Source organism: Lepeophtheirus salmonis, chromosome 5 (genome assembly GCF_016086655.4).
Source record: "Lepeophtheirus salmonis chromosome 5, UVic_Lsal_1.4, whole genome shotgun sequence".
Lineage (NCBI taxonomy): Eukaryota > Metazoa > Arthropoda > Copepoda > Siphonostomatoida > Caligidae > Lepeophtheirus > Lepeophtheirus salmonis.
The window spans coordinates 68,251,422-68,274,925 of NC_052135.2; the positions used below are offsets into that span (position 1 = coordinate 68,251,422).

Here is a 23,504-nt window from a genome sequence, read left to right on the forward strand (position 1 = left end):
GATGCTGTCATCAAGCCTAATTGCTTGGGGAAGATCAACCCATATATTTTTAAGACCATAAAAGTCATAAACATTAAGGGAAACTTCATAAAACAAATACAAAGAGACAACAAATAGTGTCATAGATTATCCACGAAGTGTTGGACCACGGACAGCACAGACTAGAAAGATTATCAAAATCATACGGAATTTTTGTAAAATCCATTTATTTATTTTAGAAAAGGACCTCAAGATGTTCCATTACTGTCACCTCATAAGATAGCTCTTTTTGGTATAATCCAAAGAAAAGAGAGTCAACCTAAGTAAGAAACTCATCAGTCTGTTGAAGTTAGGCATGGCTCCCAACATTATTTTGAGGAATGATAATTTCTTTTTTTCTGATGAAACTAAATAGAACACTCAAAAGGATTGGATTTTTATCATAACAGGATTTAATGCCCCCCGCTATATTTATTGGATGCAAAACCCCCAAATTGTGATGGTCGGGGGACCCTTCGCAGAACCATTGCGGCACTAGTATTCTTTGTACCCTCTAGAGCTAAAATTAACAGTTTTGAGTACGTCAACACAATCATGGAGAAAGGTCTTCTTCCAGTTACAAAATCCCACTTCAAAGAAAATTCTTATACCTACCAGTCTAGCTTTAAACCCGATGGATTTGGAAGATAGTCCATTTTGTGAGGACTGGGCCTCCTGGAAGCCCTATCCAAATTTATATGCACTTCTGTATTTTTAAGATTTTCTTTTCTTCAAAGTTTTGATTCTAAACGTTTTCTTCGTCTATTCAAAGCTATTGTGATTGATGAATCACTCACTACTCCTAATTGAAGATGTATATAATACAATTAATAATATTTTCAATAAAAAGAAAAATAATTCTATTATCATATCTTAAAGTTTTATGAAATTTTATTCATTATGAACCGGGGTGAATGATTCTAAATGTACGTATATATTTTATTAAATACATGATTGATGAGTGTAGTAATAAATAGTAAAACTAAGGTACTAATATATCTTTAATAAAATAATTTTTGTATCAAATGAAGGTATAATTATTAATACTTATGTTGTAAAATGACAACAGCGCCATGTACATTGAATATTAATAAAGAGGAAAAAAGACTCTTAACGATTTTTCTCGAAAAATGAACAATTTCTCCCTAAGTACACAAATAATGTGTTTTTTTGTTTTTTTGTGATATCATTCGAAAATTGTAAAGAAAATACATATTGTGACTATAATAACAGACCTCCAATTGAATATTTTTGATTCCGAGTTTCATGTATAAATGAAGGTTCAATAGTTTCCTTCAGATGGATCTCTTTATCATGGTAACTATCTGGGACTACTTAAAAACCATGGGATAGCTTTATAAAAAATTAAAACAGCTGACAGTGGTTGTGACCAAAGATTTATACAATAAGGCCTTGTTATTAAATAAGAGAACGGTAATTCCTAGCCGTGTTGTTGAATAATGACGTTACTGGGACATTAAATTGGGAATATATTTTAAGGTTGAAGTATTATTGGGAGCATCGTTGCTGTTTGAAAAGCAACGAGTTAGTTGCTAAAAATATGACCTTCGTCAATGCTAAAAATAATAAAAAAATTACTAGATAAAGTAATCCTAGTATGTGTGCTCCTAAAGGACGGAATGTAACACAGGTGATTTTCTGGAGAGTTATTTGTGTAAGTTTTTATTGTACTCAAAGTAGAATTGTGAATTGACATTTTGAGTCGTTCCTCCCTATTTCATTGAGCATGTGTTTATGACAGCTTATTTGCTCCTTTCTATAACATTTTTTTTTAAATTTATGCTTTCCACAACTCTACTAATATGTAGTTTAGAATATAACTATAAAGCGTGGCAAAAATAAATTAAACCGAGTAGAGTTATTAAACAAACCCATGTTTTTGACGGATTATATTTTTGTAAATACTGCCTTTCAATTGCAAAAAGTGTTATTATCTGTATTTAGGTACCTAGATAAGAGTGATTAATATGTTTGATCAATTTATTTTCATACATGCTCTGTCGTTGCTTCATACAAATGTCTTGGAATAAAAATGACACAAAGGACTTTATAGTGAGCTACTTTAATTAAGTCACCATAAATCATGCCCTTCCCTACTTACAAATTTATTTATGTGCGTGAGTTTCTTCGTTCACACTATTCATACTTATTTCTTATTATATTTCAGATTCATCCTTCCCCACAACTTGTTCTTCCATTTACGTACCAGGAAACAACAATACAATTATTCCCAACTCCATTGGACAGCAAGAGCAACCCGTTCTCGGCTCTCTTGCTACAGTCGATGCGAAGCTGCTTTGTAAGTCTTACTTTAAAAATTATACTCAGTAATTATTAATCCAAAGGTAGGAACAGTCCTTATACTGTTAAGTCGAGTCTCAAGTCTTTGCTGAAAAGTACTAGTCCTTGAATATTTTCATCGAGTCCAGTTCAAATCCTCAAAAACTCAAAAACCCATTCGCATGTCTTAGCTTTCGAGTCTAAGTCAAGTATTGAGTCTTTTATTCTGTGGCAAGGTCAACAACATCTTTAAAAAATGGACTTGAGTTCATGTACCAAAACAAATAATTACAGCTTTAATATACATATGTTGTACCTACATCAACATAAAACTAATTTTGGAAAAAAAATCAAGAATATGATATATTATCAATACATACTTTTCTACTCCATAAATATCCCTAAATAAAGTATGGACTTTATATTCAAATTTCTGGAATGGATTAAGATATCTGGAAATATGAACTATATCTTATAGATGTGCTTCTCAACTTTTTTGCAAGCACGACCCCTATCCGAAAAGTTTGAAGACCAAGGGGCCCTCACTAAATTATTATTATCAGCTTCACTCATCAGCTATTTTCCTCTGTAGTTAAAACTATAGAATTCATATCATCTCAATTGCCTCTTGCAAAGCTACACAACCAACAAACCCTTAGGATTATTGATCCACCGGTTTGAACTCCAGGTCTAAAGCTTTTATAAATCGAACTATTGATGCATTATTCGACTGTGACCTTTCAATAAACCGACCTTTCAATAAAAAGCTAACATATTGTATTACTAGAGGGAGTACCCGACATTGCTCCAACTTATAAGGCATCGACAAACAGATAAAACTAATTTTGTTTTATATATATATATATTCTCTTTTTCTTTTTTGATATGATACACTGAGCTTTAGCAACAGACGCTCGTTACTTCATTGTATTTTCTTAGATCAAGTAGTCACGAAGTTCATAAATTTTTAGTGCACACTCAAACATGAGGCTTCGACAGACATACGTGATTTTATTACTATAGATAATTATGGTAAAGGATACTTAAAGTATAGCTTGTGACGATCCAAAGGACTGATCAGAATAATATCTATACTAGTAATAACCGTGTATATAAAATCACAGTTTCTTTTTTGGGTGTAAACTGACATACAGACATACAATTCGGCCTAAAAATATGAAAATAAATACTTGACTGTGTTCATGGTAATCTAGTGAATTAAATTTTTTCAACAGCAAAATGTTGAACTTTCTTTTTCTTTTTTTCAAACGAAACAATTTTTTACTTAAATTAAGAATGAAATAGAAGTTAATTAAAAGTAATGATCTTTCCTTTGTAGATCTGAATATCCCGAGGGAGACAGATTTAGGCTAAAATATCTTAACATCAGTTACTACACTGAAAAAGCAGTGAAGATGTTATGCAACATTTGACTCTGTCAATATTTGATTAGGATCTGTTATGTACTCAATATGGCCTATAGCGTTTAATTAGGTGTTTTAACTTTGAAATATTCAAGCAACATTTGTAAATATACTAAATTCTTGTTAACGCTCAAAAAATATTAAACTACCGTCAACAAAAAATATAATACCTTATGTTCATTGATAAGAGAAACTTATAAGAAGAAATATTTAAGGAGCACTTTAATTTTATTTGACCGTACTCTGATAGTTTTGATAAGTAATTTTAGTTGAGTATTTATCCTATTCTAGATGCATAGGTATTTCGAATTATTATTTTTTTTCCTTTTTCACTCATCAAATAGTATCTTATAATTAGTTCTAGGAAACTTTGGTGTCCGAAAACCAATTTTACGAATGCCGTTTTGCCGAACGGGCACATTGCCGAATGACCACTTTTCTGAACGCACACTTTGCTAAAAATAATAATATACATATTTTCGGATGATTTTAGTCTATGTTAATCAAATATGAAAGGATAAAATATTTAATTATTTGCCACAAATTCCGTTTTTTTGGAATTGCTAATTTAAAAAATTAGTTTACTTTTCCTTAGCCGCTGTCATTATTATTTAACTCCTGAGATGTGAACTACCTTTTCTACTACATTCAATTATATTCAAACCCTAGTTGAGCATTCTTGTGTGCTCATAAATCAAGGAAAGTAATTTTGAAGATTTGTTGCATAGTTATAATTGTAAGTCTTTGTTAGACTCAGAATAGAATTGAGGTCTACATCAGTCATTATTGGGAATATCCTTGTTTATTTCCTTCCCCTACCCCATGTCACAGCTGATTATAGCTAATCTAATGAAACGTTATGACTGCTAAACTTCTCTTCATGAAAAAACTATTTAAATTGTCAGGATTACCATGATGATTTCGGTTTCTTTTTTTAACACGCCCAAAGTACTTGTGATAATAGGTATAATCATATTACAAAATTCACTTCCCTTTTAAATAATACATACTTAAACAGTAGTAGTAGATTTATTTTACTAGAAAATGTCATCAAACATTAACAAAAGAAATCCTACTCCTGCCTTTGGCTTCGTATATTATTGGGATCCATCCCTCAAAAATTCATGAAGGATTTCAGTATATGTTTTTAATTTCTATAGATTTTTTTTTATAATAATCCCATATCTAATAAATTTTTCGATATGGCCATTGTTGAGGTATATTTCTAGGGTCTTCTTCGAACGTTCAAAGTGTTCTATAATTGTTGAACAGCAACCCAGAATATGACTCACAATTTTCAAAATCCGTTTCCCACCCCTCAAAACACCTAAATCCATCCTCTTTGTCTATTCCCAAATCCCCTATGTATAGTAATCCCGTTGCTACCTTGTACTTCAAAAGCATTTGAGACATCGTCAGCTCGTTATTAAAATTTTTTATTGTACTCCTTAATAGGTATTGTTGTTGACTACCCCAGTTCTTTTAAGTAAATGAAAAAATCTGTTTGTCTTCCTCTTCCATTTAATACAATTTTCCTTACTTGGGCTTTTAATATGGCCACTGATTTGTGTTTTATATTTCACATCGATATTAATTCTTCAATTATTTTAATTTTTTAAACTGATTCATGTCTGTTTTTGAATCAATGAAATATTTCAAATTTTTATTTTTTTAGTCTTAGAGAGGAACACTTTGATTTCCGATCAAGTCTTTAATGGCTTCAGACCATGGTGGTTCTACAGAATTAATTATATTTTTCCAAAGCATTCCGTCCTTTATATATTTATTTTTTTTATTTATCGAGGAAGACATTAAAATCCATCTTATTTCTATGTTTGTCGTTCCTAGTCCTCCCATACCTTTTTATTGTATATATTCTATCATTCTTTATATTTTTAGGACATCTCCCATATATTTCAGATATTTTCTCCCGATTTGTGGTTATATTTTGCTACTTTTAGCCAGCGGCTTATGGATGAAATGATAACTTGATTTAGCATTTCATTATTCTTTCTATCAAATTTAAACTGTGTATTTTTGTGACACTAACTCTTTTTTGAAGTATGCATTCCATTTTAAGGATCCATCATTGTAATTTTGTACTTTTAAATATTTGGATTCTTAGTAACTCTGTTTCTTCTTTTTTCTCGCATCCCTACTTTGGATAGTACTTTTTTGTTTGGTGTATTTGTGAAGAATGTTCTTTTGTTCAAATTTGTTAGTAGGCCTCTAATATTTTTAAACTCCTCCAAAGATAACGTTTTTTATTCTACTTTCCATTAATTTTTTTGTTCATTATATTCTTAATAAATCATTTTTCTTATTGTTCTCTCCCATGAAAAAAAATTATACTAATCTATATACGTCCTACCAACATACATATAAGCTGTTCTTATTTCCCGGTAAATCGTCTTTAAGCGGTATTCTATTAACAAATATCTATAATAGTAAAGCCAAGTTTTTCTATAAGAATGATTGAATGAAAAAGAGTCAACTTTTAGCATAGAAATAATCATTTATTCATGTTAATTAAATCATGAAGTCGCTTTGTATGTAGCATCGAGCATGTATAAGGGGGCACTGTATATAGTACTCCCTGAGATATATCGTACAAATATTTTTGATCCAAGAAATAGCAATGTAGTCGTATTCATTGAGCGTGTATAGAGGGAGTACTATTAGCGTTAAATATAAATAAAAAATACTGGATGTCAAGAGAGCGTGTATATCAAGCACAGTCAGTGACCGCTCTAGAGACTAAAGTACTCCCTGGCTCATCACGTCATTTTTTTTCTCTCAAACTCTTATTATTATATATATGTTAATTGATATAAGTATTGAGTAGATAAGGGTGAGTTTCGCATCAAAAACGGAGAGTAACATTTAGGATTTGTTGGGGAGTTATTGTCTATATTATTATAGCTAAATTTGACTGTTCACCGACGTGTTATTACTCCGAGCAATACTGGGTACATTGTATGTATGGCAATGTCTTATTTTTTAGTGGTTGCTTAAAATCTTAGATCTACGTGACTATTTGATCTTTGAAATAGCAATGTAGCTTCGAGCAAATGCGTACTATTAAAAAAAGAAAAAAAAAGGAAGTACATATTTATATTATTAAACCAAAGCTTAATCGTCTGTGTATGGACGATTAATAACTCCGAGCGATTCCGGGTACTTCTGTTAGTAATAAATACAGTGAAATATATATTTTTTCTTTTATACTTTTTGAAGGATGAATCAATTTTCACTAGTCTCACCCTTTAAATCAGTAATTATCAATTTCTTTATTTTATTAGTAAATATTTTTGTTTGAAAAATAAACAATCTTTGTATCTCAGATGTTTTAAAATAACTTTTACGTCTATTGACATGGAATAATAATTAAAGCTCTTGAGTCTACAAAACATCTACAAATGTTGTATTGTAAATAAATGAAAGCACAAATAATTCATTGTAGCTTTAAAAAGTGTCTGACCAATATTGAAACATACTCTAGAAGGTAGAGATATTACAAGGATATGATGTGAATAAACACCCCAGGGAAGTATCATTTTTATTTGTTTTAAATTACCAATCCCTTTTAAAAGCCTCATCACTGTTCAGAGCTAATTAAATACAACTATTCTCTCTTTTATTCCAGCAATGGCATCAGGAAGTACTACTGGAATATTACCTCCTCCTCCTACAAGTGACTTTCATATCCTTTCACAGCATGAGCAAAACACTTGTAGAAAGAACTCTGGTCTTACATTTCGTCAGGATACTCCTTCTCTGTCCTTGGACACGGCCACGACTACCCATGTCGTATGAAATATTTATTATTTCAATCCATGTGAGTCATTTCCTTTATTGAAGCATCTATATATACTACATTAAGGCAAAAAAAAACCCTCTTTCGAACCATAATCTCCCTTAGATATATATAGTACTAATATGTACTCAAATGAAACAATGACTTTCTCTAGAGAAAACTTTATACACATAGTTTTAATGGATTTCTCTCATATTTTTTTAAGACAGTTACTTGTCCAAAGGAAAAGCTTCAGATATTTGCACTCACATATCAGATAATATATCTGTTTCTACGGACAAAACTTATATTTTTACGCAATAAATTTACGACTCTGATTTTCGATTTAAAGATATATAATACATACTTTTTTTCGTTTCATGGGGTATGTTAATCCTTTACAACATTATTTGAGAACACAGTACATATATGCAGGCTTGGACACGTTAACACTTTTCTGAAAAATGTACATTCAGGAGCTCGTTCTTTAATTTATTTACGTTCATTCTTTCAATTTTTTGAACCAAAGGCCGACTATGTGGTCAATCAGTGGCTAAATTTAGTTTTCTACAACAAAAAAAAACTTTTCCCTCGTGAGATAACTGTTTTGAGGTCAAAACAAATAACGTTAATTAATTATTTGGTGAATGCAATAACATTTCCCTCTATAGAATTCACCATGGGTTAATTTATGGAGGTTTTAAAGTTATTTATAGATTTATTTATGGTACCCTGATCGCCTCTAAGGGACAAAATACTATACTATATATTAGGATTTTGCTACTTATTTTTAAGTTTGGGCCTGTGGTAAATTTCGTCTATGGAGAACAATAGAAAATGAATGTAGAAATAAATGGCAAAATGCCCATGTTCAAAGATTTTTTAAATAACAGTTCAATTATTTTCCGTTCTGGTGCTCAGTATCCAAGCTTGTCTATATTTAATAATTTGGAATGTAAGATTTGTTGATGTGAGTGAACATATCTACAATTGATATCTGGGTCCCCTATTTTATTATACTCACCTGTTGAGTTAGATTTCGATTTGGTAATCTTAGACTGGCCCAACAAGAAAAAAATGACTTTTATTTGAAAGAAATTATACTTTTTTATTGTTAACTTTCTTAAACAGAAATTTGATGGAAAAAAAACTTTTGAAGGGTATAAATTTTTTTTTTATATATATAATTTTTTGATTTGAATTTTCTAAATTATTAGATTATTTTTAAGCAATTTTGAAATGAAATTAAAAATAGATACAAAATTTAAAAATCTTTATTCTGATCTTAAATCTTAGTTATTCAATATTTTTCGGGGTTATCCAATCCAGAGAAAATATTTTTTTTTAAATATTTTCATTTTCTTAAAAGATTTCGTTTGGAATTAAAAAGTCCAACGAAGCTTCACTTAACTACTTTATACGTGCTTCAAATAAACCCCTTTGGATCAAAAATAAATAAAAAACTAAGACTGTCTTCTTTTAAGAATAAAATTAAATATGGAACTTAAAAGCTTTAATTGTGTAATTGTTAAACATTTTACTATGTAAAAACTCAATATGTTTGACCTAAATTATTAGGCAACATTCGTTCAAAATATATAATATTTACAGATTTTCATAATATCTGAGCTCAACTTTGATTACAAACAGTCAAAATCAGTGTTTCATTCATTTTTTCCGATACCAGAAAAAAAAACCGATTCTCCGATTCCCAATTCCGATTAATTGTTCCATCACTAATAAATGTGCCTACGTCTTATTGGTAGTTTATTTGCTTGTTTACACAAAGTACAAAGATATCAATTTGACGTCCCTATTAAATACACAGTTATAATAACGCAATTTATGCTTTTTAAGAAACATATTCAGTTCCATCCATAAGAAGTTTCATTTTAAGGATGTATCTGTCCAAAATTTCATGAATAGTCCCTGTTCTAATATTAAGAACTTTCCCATGACGTCATTATCTCCATTATATCACGGAATTTTTTTGTCCAAAAACAAGCTAAAAGAAAGACCCAAAATCAGCTGATACTTCACTAATTCTTCCCTACTATTAAACTATTATTTATTTATTGCTTGTAAGGAGATCATTTTTATTCAACCAATCAACGTTCAGAACACTGATAATTAAAAAAGCAACATAAAAATTGACATGTTCCATCTTCTTCACCTTGTCGACAAAGTCGGTGTCCCTGACCTTCCTGTCGGCGCCCTCCTCCTTGGGTGCCCTCTTTATGTTGACATCAACATCCCAGGTGTCCTCTAGCTTCTTACGGATCCGCTTAACAGTCCGTAAATTCACTCCTAAGGTTGAAGCAATCGTTGAATTGGAGATTTCACCTCCATTATTAACCAATGCCATGACCACGGCGGACCTCAAAAGCTCCTCGTTCCACTTATAGCTCTTTATCTCCTTATATGATGACGGCATGATGCTAACTGATCTACGTATCGTCAGCTGATGAGAATAGCTTTCCTATTTGGTAACCAGTTTGATAATTTGATAATGTCGTCTTCAAGTTATCAAGGTTTAAAGTAGGCGACAATTTGATCCCCCCTCCCTGTATATATATTATTCCTCTAAATAAGGAAATAGCCCTCACATGTACAAAAAAATGGTCCTTTATAGACTTGATTTGAAACAAAAATATAATTAGAAGCAATTATTTATTCATATATTCTTTTGAATGAGTAAAACCATAAGAATATTAACTATGGTTTAAAACCTTTATGACCTTCTAATAAAATTTAATAATCTTTTATGTGATTAAATGTTTAAATCTTCATAAATATTGCAGATACACCACGCATACCAGAGTTGGAAATAAGAAGCTGCTCTCCATTTCTGGATCTCTTCCACATCTGCAAGAACGAAGAACCCCAATATGACAACAACCAGCTGCAACATGACGAATCATTCTACAAAACTCACTCACTTGCTTTAAAATTCACTTCAAAAGCAGTTTTTTGTACTGCGAAACATTATTTTTTCATAAATGTTTTATCACGTTTCTTTAACATAATAATTAATATTCATTCACTATAATAAAATGATATGTACCATTATTTATTACAAAAAAATAATTATTATGGATATATATACAAAATAAGTATACATATTTACTCCAAATTAATTGCTTCTTCATATTATACATGATAATTATCTAATTAACATTTTTACTCAAACACAAACTCCCTCAACAGAGCCTAATTTTTCTTTACAAAAATTTATATATATCTGTTTTACATAATAATATGTTATTATTTTATGAGATAACATTTATATTTCCTGATTATAATATTATCAAAACTAATTGTAATAAAAAAATTATAAAAAATCGTATGTCTTAATTAATCATTTGTGGCTGATGGTTAGACTGCCCCGTTTTTCGGTTAATAATATTGTTATTACTTTTTCTACTGGTGGCAATCAAAAAAATGACTTTAACACAGTTCGAAGCCCCTCAGGGTGTTATTGATGTGACCGTTTTAGTTCATCTTTAATGATATTTTAAAAATCGATAATGGGGGTACTAGGAAATTTGTATACTATTAAAGACTATTCCATGACAAATTTCAGTAAAACTTAGCATATTTTGGAGGTTTCCCAATTTAGTTGAAACTTTATTTATACATATTTTGTAGATTTTTTAAATATGTTTTCCATATTACCAATTATGCTTATGATTCCTGGAGACTCTTGACTGATATTTTTAGCTATAATAATCAAATCGTCCAAGTTTCGTTTTTATTGATAAAAAAATTGTAGGTTCCACAAATCAAACTTTGTGTTTTCAATTAATTATATTGATCATCATCAATACCTAACAAATAGTTACCCATGTTCCAAAAAATAAGGTAACAGTTATTAGTAATGACATCCATTTCACCGTTACTATTTCATGAAGTAAGAAATTATTATTTTTTTCCAAAATTTTTACATAGCTGTAAAATAATTGGATTATCCGATATTACCACCCTCAGTATTAATGACGGCATCCAACCTCCTTCTGAAGCCGTAGCACACATTGATGATCGTCCTTTCATTGCATTCCAGGGTAATATGATGGATGCGTCCAGGGATGCTGTTAAGCTGTGTGATTTGTTACAGGCAACTCCCTCAACCAGAGCCTAAATGTTGTAGTCTGAAGTGTTCAAGTCGAGGGAGGTGGGAAGCTAAAATAATAAAATTATTGGCGTTCCAGCCTTGAGCTTGTTGAGGAGTAGTCTTAATCTCATGAGCCTTTTTACTTTTGTTGAGTCATTGATGAGGTACTTCTTTCATCTGACCCTTGGCTTAATCCCTGGGTCCTCATGAACAATCCTATGGGATGTACTGGAGGCCAAAGACATGGCCTTTGCCATGCCACGAAAGGATTGTATTATTCTTGATCCGAGCTTTGACAGCTAAAATATTAGCCTTTGTCCAAATTGATCTCTTCCTCCCAGATTATTTCTTCCTTTGGACTATCCTGCTCCTCAAATCGTTATTTGATTGCATAAATTGCCTTTTGACTCATACCCACAACCGTAGAGATCTCAGTTACTGCCATTCGGTGCGATGACATGTCGATCACAATTTGGCGTTTCACGTGAATGTCGTCCAGAATATTTTTTTCAAACTGAAAAGAATCCAAATATGACTGGTTCTGCGTTATAAATCACTCAACCTGGTTAAGACTGTCGTCAATTAATCATTTTTAATTTATTGAAAGCCATTTACAATGTTACATTTTTTTTTTTTTAGCATGGAGTAATTTCACAAAATAAATAGACGGACTTAGTCATCTTTACAAACAAAATCAATTATATAAAAAATATAAACTTTAAAATGTAGATACATGTATTGAATAACCTCTGAAATCCACAACCTCGAGCTAGTACCTTACTCAAATTATTTGTATAAGAATACTTGACTTTTTTTATAGCTCGTTTTCAAAATTCGAAAAAGTTGATCAATTCCTCTCAAAAACGATCAACCTTGTTGTGTACCTCCTTTTTGGTCATATTGTTCAACAAAAAAATTTGTACAAGAACAAAATATCCTTATTTTAGTAGAATTAAATCTTTTAATTCCAAATAAGGGCATAGTTTTTCTCTATATGTCTCAGGGCCTTCAGAAATTGGTCGTTAGAATGTAAGACTTTTTTACTCTCTCTCTCTTTTACATTTTCTTCCTATGTCATACTAATTTTAAAATGGACTTTTTTTATCAGATCAATTCAAAAAGAAACTAGAACTTCTTTTTAAATGAAATATTAGGATGGTCTTATCTCAAATTGGCAATGATATAGAGTGTTTTTAAAAAAGATTTTTTGAGGAAAAATGTAATTCAAACTTTCTGTTATCAAACGAAATATTTATACACATTCTGGAAACTATTTTCAACTTTCAGCAAAGATAAATTGTATTCTAAGCCTAGTAAAGACACTTTAGAAACATTTTTTGATTTTTTTAAAATTAGAAATATGAAATATGTTGAGATCATCAAGTATCCTTATCTTCAACACCAATAGCTTAAAAAGATTTGAATATTGAAAATGGCAAGAAACACGAATAAAAGTATGGCCTTTTTCTGAAAGCCCGGAGGCTAATAGAGAACAGCAAAGGCCATATATGTATAAAAGCAAAGGATCTATGTGATTTTGTTGGATCATGTAAATTAAATATTCTAAGATTTGCTCCCATTGATTTGCGTTTCATTTTATATCCTAATTCATTAATATTTTTGTGATTTTTATATTCTTTTTTTTTTACTTTCAAATTAGAGATTCTTGTAAATGTCCTTATCCAACACAATTATTTGCTCATTTGTTCGAGAAAGGAACGGGGACAATAAATTTAATGATGAAAAAAAGGGTTTGAAGAGTAAAAAAGGATTTGAATTTATTATCAGATCACTTTGATTGAAAATATGTATTTGTTATATTTTTTTTTAAATGTGGGGTTTTTTACTTCTTTTTCTGAACAGAAATATTTTCAATGAAGCTCAACACTTTAATATGTAAGCTCCCATCAATGTAAAAAGCTCATATACTTTCATTTTAAATAATAATTTAGAGGGCGCTCCTCTTTTAAGAAAGAAATATGATTTTGACAGACTCATTATGATTTAAATAATAGAGTAGAAATCTCATTATAGCAGTTGGAATCACTTTTATTAGTCCAATTTTTCTGAAAGGGAGATCTTGAAATCCTATTTCGAGGTTGTTGTTTTTTTTTGTTTTTTTTTATTGATCAGAAAATTAAGGTTATATTATAAAATTACATAAAACAACAGTAATCAAATAAATAATCAAATCTTCAAATCATTAACTTTATTAGTATAATGAAAAGGATTTAAAAATCAATTGGAAAATAATTGTTGTTGAAGCTCTATCATCACTTGTAATAGAGAGTAACTGACTTAGAATCAGAGCAGTGAACCTTGTTCCACAACTGATTCTAATAATTCAATACTCCGGGAGATAGGACATAGAAATATAGGACCACCTGGACGATTGTCAAAATAAACAGTATTTGTAGTACCGAAGCAATTACTGAGATTATCAAATATACATGTTATTCCAACTTATTTGATCGATAAATATAATTGAACAGTCCTTTGGGAAAAAAGATGCATCCAATCGAAAATATATTTTTGTAAATCCAATTTGAATTAGTGTTGTTTGGTACCCCGTTATCTAAAGTTATACCAGGGTACCGACAAATTCGAAACTGTACTGTACTAAATTGGTTTTCGAACCAGTAACTACAGATAGTATTGTGTGCAGTTCTTATCTAGAACTACGGGCCTTCCCACTTGTGTAGTAAATGTATACCTTAAAAAATAATCCCTTTAGGGGTATAGATACAAAATGTATATAAATCCTACTTGAAATTATATTCATCAATAAATTTAATCATATTTACTGTCTTTTATAGAGCCACTGCTCAGCATAATAAAAAACCTATATACTTCAGAGTTAGATTTTTAAAAAGCATGATGATTAAAGTCTTATTGCATTTATATACATATATAATGTGATTAGATGTAAAACCATAAAAGATTAAGTATTTCAAAGCACTAAAATACAAAATAAGAGCCTCTTTTGATATTAACTACCAGGTCAAACATATAGCACACATCACAAAAGTGCAATAATGTAAAATAACTCAATTTAACATATTTAATTTTTTAAGCAATAGTATCCAAGGAGAACACGTGACAATTTGAGAAATTGGGTCAAGACTTTCTACGAAAAAATTGTCTTTGGAAAAGAAATAGCGAGAAGGATATTTTAGTTAAGTTTAGGAAAGTGATATAATAAATGACAGAACTCATCTCTTGAAGTAACAATTGGAATGAAAAAACTCCTGGAATGAGGATTAAATGTTTCGATTACCCCAACAAAATGGAGCCTGCCGAGACCCTGGTGCACTTCCAAAGTTTGAAAGGTCCACAAAGTGGCGTGAGTTCTTGTTTAACAAACGTGAAAAATAAAGACAAGTTGTTAGGGAACATGAGTATGTGCCACCTGTTTTCAAGATACAGAAATCGAATCTTCTGAAAGGAACCAGTAAAGAATTCTAACAATATATATGTCGAATCAAAGGTGAACTCATTGGAGCACCTCCCCAACGTATTCATCAAAACAATTCACAGGACGAGAAAGAAGCCTTGAAAGAAATAATTAGAGGTCAAAAGAACCGGCAATTGATCATGAAAGTGGTACATAGATAAAGGTGGAATTTAGTCTTCTCACAAATTTTCATAACTATTTGGAATCTTGCAATGAACATCTCTCGTCTAAAACTGCCAATGACAATCCATACTACAAAGAAGTATCTGAGAAGGAATACAAAAATGTCAAGAAAGAATCAAAGAAGTTCTGAATTATGGATCAGTAAATAGGTTCATTGATAAGGATGAATTTTCATTTATGAACCCAGAAAAAAAGAAATCTCCTCGATTTCATAAGATTTTTAATATTCACAAAGACCATCCAAAGGGAGTTTTTCACCGGGACATACCATCATATCCCGAAATGATGATCACTGAGATGATCAGCCACTTTGTGAATTCTATCTTCTCCCCTAAAGTAATCAAATAATTGTTTCTGTTATTGACATTTTTGTACATAGAGAAATTTGGTATTATTATTTATACAAAAAAATAAATGAAATACATTTGCCAAGAATATTATTCTTTCTATCTTTATGTTTATAGTATTTTAAAAACATAGTACATGATGTAGTATTTTAAAACTTATTTTTTTGTTTTGTTTTAAATTCTAGGCCAATATTAGAAAAATTGCCAGCTGATGGTAAAATACATTGTAAAAATTCTTGTTTATTGAATTAAAGCGTGTATAGGGACTAAATAACAATTATAAAAAATTTAATCTTCAATTATTTCAGCAGTAAATCTATCACTTCATTTGTTACGGTTCAAATTGTGAATATGCATATTGTCTAAATTCATAAGTATGTCAGTAGGTGGACATTAATGTTCTATCATCTCATTGTACAAACATACACTGTACATGGCCTATTTCTAGTCAACCTAAGCAAGTGGAAGGACATAAGCTCAACGTGCAATGTCTATATGGAAGAATTGAAAAGTGTAGACCATCTCATCAATAGATGCCCCTCCCTCTCCTATCTTATGAGAGACATCAAGCCATGAATGAGGAAAATGAAGACATTTGTATTTTAAAATTTAGGAAATGTAAAAAAAATATTATTGAACAAAATTGTTATGTAAACTAGATTTTAGAATCTGCTGTTGTAGCACAATTACCCCGTTGTGTGTTCTTGTTTGCTCCCTTTTATTTGTACAATTTTTTAAAGTATAAATGGCAAACAGTAATAAATATTTAACTTACAATATAAAAAGAATCAATGATTCAAATGATACCTGATTCAGCATAAACGTTAAAATAAAAATATTCCTTCTCAAAATGTTACTTTTTCCTTAAAATCAGTTTTTATCCCATTTTGCAATAGAAGCTGTTAAAATTATTGATTTTTTAAACATTCCTATCCCTTAAATTTTATAAATGTCATGTCATTTTTTCGGCTGAAGTTTTATAATTTTCCAGAGAAGGAACTTTTTGCAACATTTCTAGGTATACATTGAAGATAAAACTCCGTTAAGATATTCAAAACTTATCACTCTTAATATTAAATATTTTATTCTAACTCTAAACATAGCTTATCCAAAAATAACTTAAAGGTATGTGGTTCTAAGAAAATCTTTGCCTATAATGTACACATAAAATAAGTGACTATATTGGTTATAAAACTAGTATGTTTTTATGCTAATTACTTATGTTTGTTATATTATGTAGTTTTTGTTAATCTATGTTTTACTTTGGTAGGATTTTAAAAATATATTAAGACCTCAAATGTTATTAAGAGCCCAATCAGTACAAGATCAAATCAATATTTCACTATAAAAAAAAGATTTTGGGATATATGAAATGTTAAGTATGTTCATATAAATAAAATGATGTTATAAAATTTAACATTTAATAGTTATTTATATATATAATGCCTATAAATAGAAACAAATCTTTCAATTGTTTAGCGTAAATATGGCTGGGAAGATATTCACAGTCGAAGGATGACTCTTCAAGTAATTAAGGACTTTTATCCATCTCTCAAGTCTTAAGACCTTTATACTGTCGGTGAAGATATGTCTTGAAGTCCTGACAAAGCTCTTAAGGCCGAGGGTGAACTGCCCTCCTGATGGTGATCTTGTCCACGTTAAACTGGTCAGCTAAGCAGTGTATTGATGCAGTGGGATCTTTTTTGATCTTGGCCTCCAGATGTTTAGGACTGTCCAACATGGTTACACCGACAATGTCTAAAACTCTTTTTGGTTCAATATCCGCGTCTAAAAGATCCGAAACTCTTTGACTTTTTATTCTTGATCACTAATTTTTTGTCCCATTTTGATCAAATAAAAACAATGCGTAAATAAAACAACACATGTATCAAAATATTGCTTGATATGTTCCCTAAAATTTTAATGAACACAAAAAAAAACATTTTTATAAACACGTAAAGTTTCCCTGTCGCACTCTTTATACAATTAAAAGTAGTCCCCTATATTGATAGTCAATGTAGAATTATTTGCACTCTATACAATTTTAAAAAAGTACCTGTAATTTGTTACAAATAATAATAGTAGTTTGTTGATTTAGGAAGATCTGTGGTTTTTAGAGATCAAAAATGCATTTCATCTATATGTTTTTGTTTTAAGGGATTTGTTTTAAGTGATTTGAAATTTAAAAGGCAATATGAAAGCGATGTCCAAAAATCAGTGTATCTGGAAAGTTAATGGACGATATTTTTTGATTGTATTCAAAATTTGTACTATATATTTTTTTTTTATAAAAAAAAAAAAAAATCTGGGACCTTTATATATGACAAGAAAAATGATTATGTAACGATATTTATTAGTCTTTATAAGGATATTCTTTGCTACTTCTACGAGGAGACAGCTAAATATGGAATGGTTACTTTATTGAAATTGCTAATAAATACTGTGTATTTAATATACCATTCTTATTATTATTAATAACTCCTGGTTGTTAATAAATTGCATTTCAAAATATCCAACTTTGTCGCATTCAAAATAATTTAAATACTTTGATCCCTCACAGACAATGCATCAGTTGTTTGAAGAAGCTCAAATCAGCACTATGAATTCAAAAATCATAATATTTCTGATTCTCTGCCTCACTAACTTTTCGACAGAGTTTAAATACGAATGGTTTGGTCTACAACCTCCTCTACGACCTTTAGTCACCAATCCACAATTCAGAGGTTTTGCAAAGTTCATCTATGACTATAAACTGGAGGGTACAGATTTGGGAGAATTTTTAGCTCTTACGGAGAGAATTCGACAGGAAAGAGAATCAAGAAGAACAAAGCGTCACGTTCTGGGACTACCTTATCCCGAAGAGTATAAAAAGCTTGGTTTACTTTATTCCTCCCTTTTACATCCTGAAAATTACTTGAAAGCCGATGGCGTGTTACAAGCTACACAAACTGTTTCACGATTAGAATTACCTCCCTTGTCTTTCCATAAAGTTGATAAATAATTGTTTTCGTTATTGATTTTATTTGTACATACATATATTTGATATTATAATTTAAAAAGATAATTAAATACAAACATTTGCCAAAAATAACATTGTTTCTCTTTTATTATGTATACGGTTTTTTTTTTTTTAAACATTGTACATAATTTGGTACTGTTGGACTATTCTTTTTTTTTCAGAATATAATTAGTCAATAATTGACAAAATATTTAACGCAAATCTATCAATTCATGTGTTACGGGTCATATTTTCTACCTACATAAGTATGTTGGTAGGTAGACATTAATGCCCTATAACCTATTTTTTTCTTTTCAAGAAGATGCTTATAAATTTATGTTTAGTTTTGAAATTACAAAATTATGTGCATGGAAAGAAGACTGCATAAAGAAGATGTTGTTAAATTCCTAGATAAGAAACTTAATTGTACAATGATTTATTGAAATTCCTATTTAATACTTTCTATGACTTTAATGACTCCTGTTTTTTATGAAAGGGTCTTTATGTTGCATTCAAAATCGTGGAAATACTTTAATCATGACTGAAAGCGTATTAGTGGTTTCATGAAGAACAAATCAGAAACGTTGGCTAATGACTGTGTTTTATAAAATGTCTAACACTCCGACTGAAATTCATAATGTAGATATAAATATTTGTTATTTCCTTTAAATACTCGTAAAAATTGACGGCCAAAATAGTTGGAACCTATTATATTCCATATGTACATTGAAGTGAAACTGTAGTATATTTTTTTTACTTATGTATGATAAATTATGTGGTAGTTGTTGATAATATTTCATGCATTAACTTCATAAATAAGGATCACAGTAGGTAGGCATAATAATACCTTAATTTACTCAAAAAAAAGATTGAAGTTTGATTTAGTTTTTATAAATATTAACTCTCATATCAGATTATTGCATGATGTAAAGAACGTTGATTTATTATGTAACGATAGATGTTTGTCAGTATAAGGTTATGGTTGGCTAATTTCTGAATGCGAGGCATAAATATAATAGGTATTTTATTGAAATTATGGACTAAATACTTCCTATGATCTATACATTTGCTTTAAATTACTCCTTCTTGTCATAAAAGTGCTATAAAAATTATCTTATCTCTCATGTGTTCTGATGATATCTTAATTGAGGGATTCACAAATTTTTGTAATTAGGGGAAATTCCAACAAGAGTTAATTGACTCTGGATGCCGTCTAACAGTGTTAACGATAAAATACCGTTTGCTTCTATGTTTTTCAGTTCACATTGATAATGTCAAAATTTTCCTATTTTTACCATTGATTTTCATATTTTTTGACAACTACACCATATATTCTGCATCTAAAATAATAATAATATTGACCAAGCAGTAGATTTCCTCACATACATATCTCATACATGCTATTGGATGTAATCAATTGGATACTTTTTTTAGTTCCTTATGTTTTAGTAAATCTGCTCGAAACAAAAGAATAATGATCTTCCACATCTAAAGATATTTTATTTTTCAAAGGTTCAGATGTGCTCTTTTTGAGAACCACTGTCTAACAAAAATTTGAAATCTATACGAAAAAAGATTACTACATTTTGAAACTGAAAATGCGGTAAGTATTTGTCAGCATAAATATATTGTTGGCTAACTCCTGTAGGCTGATGTAACTAACTTTACAATGGTTACTTTATCAAAATTGCAAATAAATACTGTGTATGGCATATTCCGTTTTTATTATTAAATACTACTGTATTTAATTAAAGTCCTTTTAAAAATATCCAACTTTGTAATTTGTTATATCTTTTTAATAGTAATTTGTTGGTTTAGGAAGACCTGTGACAATATTTTTTAGGGATCAAATCTACATTTAAAAATATACATTTTTATTATACATTATGGATATTGGATTTATAATTACTTTGGTAGTTATTAATAAATACTTGTTTGGAGTATTTTTTAATCGTATTCAAAATTTTTATTACATTTTTTTTATCAAAAAGTAAAATTCGTGGAACCTGTATGTTTGACAAGAAAGGTGATTATGTAACGATATTTATTTGTCTCTATAAGGTTTTTTTTAATGTTCCTTTAATTGATTAGATATAGTTGCACGGATTAAGTATAAGTAAAAATTATAGTATTACATTTACTCCATTTGACCTCGCAATCTTTAGGTGAAATCCATATACATAGAGTATATTTCTTTCTCTAGGAATCGCCTGGGCGCGAATACACATTGAATTCAAGAGAATAACTTGTCGCGAGAGCGTTGTAGGATTTTGTTTGCTGTTTCCTGGAGGATAGAGGTAAATATACAATGACTACTTAAACAAAGAAGCAACAAAGTATGAAGATTATATATGGTCACATTAAGAGGCCATTAAATTTTGAGATTTGTAGTTCAAGGTAGTACAAAACGTTAAAAATACATTATCGAACATAACTTATCCAAATATCTAATTTATTTAGACAAATTTAATTTACAATTTTTTTCATATTTGTCAATAAATACGTGTGTTATAATAATAGAAGCTAGCCTTAATTTATCTAACATTCAGAATGACAAATTGCAAAATTATATTCGACAAATTTATTTTATTATATGTATTTTTTTATAACCATATTTCAATTTATTATAATAAAATGAATCACATACACTGAGGAATTATACCTGGACCTAAAATCTTAAAACAGAACAATAAAAAAGCACAAAAAAAAGAAAATCCCATTAAAACTAATAAAAAAACTCATATCACTAAAACAACATATTTTATACATTTACCAATAGTTTGGACAAATTTATCAGACTGTAACGATATAGTTGATTTGAATTTGATGGTCTGAACGTTTATGGTAATACAATTGATTTCTTTTTGATAAGGGCCAATTTAGTATAGATTAAATCTTTAGTATATTATAGTATTTTAAAATTCAATCAAAAAACAGATTTTTTTAAATAATACTGACATTATGACATCTTCATAGGTTGAAAGCTCACTTATTTTATTAGTAGAAGCTAAATCAAATACAGAAAAGGTATATTGTTTTTTCGTCAAAATTGACATATTTTAAAAATAAATGGTTCAACTAAACTGTTTTAAAGATTGTGATATGTCTATCACAGTTGCTACATGAACAAGTACAATTTTTATTTATTTAACACTTTATTTTTTTTGTAATGATTAAATATATGCTGACGGCCAATTCATGAAAATTTTGAATTAAACCATGTTTGAAATTTTTAAGGCAAAGATTTGAACTCGTGACCTCAAGGTCAAAAATGCATTTTATTGGGTAAAACAATATAAATATTGAATAATTAATCTGTAAATATATATTCAATAACGTTTAAAACAAATCGATATCATTAAAAACACAAGATAAATAACAGTTTAAATACAAGCTTGCTGGCCTTGACGCTAGAACTTTCGGAGCCTTTAACGATGGAGGTCAAAAAGAAAAGAAAATTTTAGATTTGTGAGTCTCTATTTAATCTTAAATTATATGCTAAATTTCTATATTGATATTTTTCTTATCAATTTGGCGTGAATCACCCAATATCTATTTGAATAAAAATTAAAACAAACCAAAGTTGCAGCTGAATTAGAACTTGTATAACTAAATACTGTCTTAAAGATGAATCCTTCATTACATTTATTTCAAATAAACTCCATAGGTATAATAACAATGTCATAAATTGATTCTTCCAAAAATTTATAAAAAAATTATAATTGATCTTTTATCTAAAGCGAATCAAGAGTTGAGAACAGTTTCATCCAGCATATCTGTTTATATGTTGGAAATGAGGGGTTTTTACATTTCTAATGTTTTTATTTAATCATTTTCTCCTACATGGGTTGTGGTACAGAGGGAAGTTCAAAATTGTCAGCTTATTTATGACTCCAGTACAAGTGGGTATTTTTTTTTTATATCTGTATGATGCAACTTTTGTAGATGATTAAAGAAAAAAAAATAGCGTAATAACCTTTTAATAAAATGGCATTTTTACCAATAAATTACATTCTCATAGGATTTGATAATTGTATAGAAAATAAAAGCACATAGTTGATATTTGCATAAAAGTTTGCTAAAAGTACAATAATTTTAGCATGGATTAGTGATATATTTTATTCAAAAATTGGCATAAACCTATAAAAAGAGTAAAGATAATATAAAAAATCAAATAAACAATTTAACTCAACCAGATGTTTAAAGAAAAAACTAATTACAGATTTTTAATCAGCGAGTCAATTCTTATATCTAATGTAATGTGAAATTTAGAAATTTTTTGAAAAACTTAAATTTTATTGTACTACCATTTTTCATCATTCTTAAAATCCATAATATCTATTGATAAACAATGAGGTGTATTTTTTTATAATATTATTTAACCATTAAATACTTAAATCTGCTGGAAATTCCCATTTTGATAGTTACACTTCCTCTTTCTCATTTAATTAATCTATCTATACCTGACAATCAATGTAGTTTAGGACACAGGCTACAGATCATCATCTAAAATACCTATTAATTAATCAATATAAACGAAGGAAAACTCTTAAATTATGGCAATGTCTAAAATTATTCAGCAGTCAAAATGACTATGTTTGACCTTAAATGTGATTAATTTTAGTTGGCTTTTTTGGATCCTTGCTATATACGGAGAAAGATTTTTTGTTTAATTTTTCCCTCAAACCTGTTCTTAATAAGATAGAGCTTATTTTTTAAATTTATTTTTTTTTTAAACCTTTTTCTGACCTTTTAATGATCTTCATTTTTTTTTGATAAAAAAGCTAAAATTCATCTTATATTTTAAAGAAGCCGGACTTTACTCAACCAACACAATAAAACATAGATGTTGAGAAGATGAGTAACGCTTAA

The 23,504-nt window shown here is 29.4% G+C and overlaps 1 protein-coding gene across 1 annotated transcript in view; it reads left to right on the forward strand.

The window, feature by feature from the left end:
- Positions 1-10,880, forward strand: part of LOC121118468 (potassium voltage-gated channel protein Shaw) — a 275,596-nt gene extending 264,716 nt beyond the window's left edge. Inside the window, exons 8-10 of the mRNA XM_040713050.2 lie at positions 2,207-2,338; positions 7,390-7,581; positions 10,341-10,880. Coding sequence (XP_040568984.1) covers positions 2,207-2,338; positions 7,390-7,559 — 302 coding nt within the window. The 3' untranslated portion in view covers positions 7,560-7,581; positions 10,341-10,880. The remainder of the gene's footprint in view (positions 1-2,206; positions 2,339-7,389; positions 7,582-10,340) is intronic.
- The last annotated feature ends 12,624 nt before the right edge of the window (positions 10,881-23,504 follow it).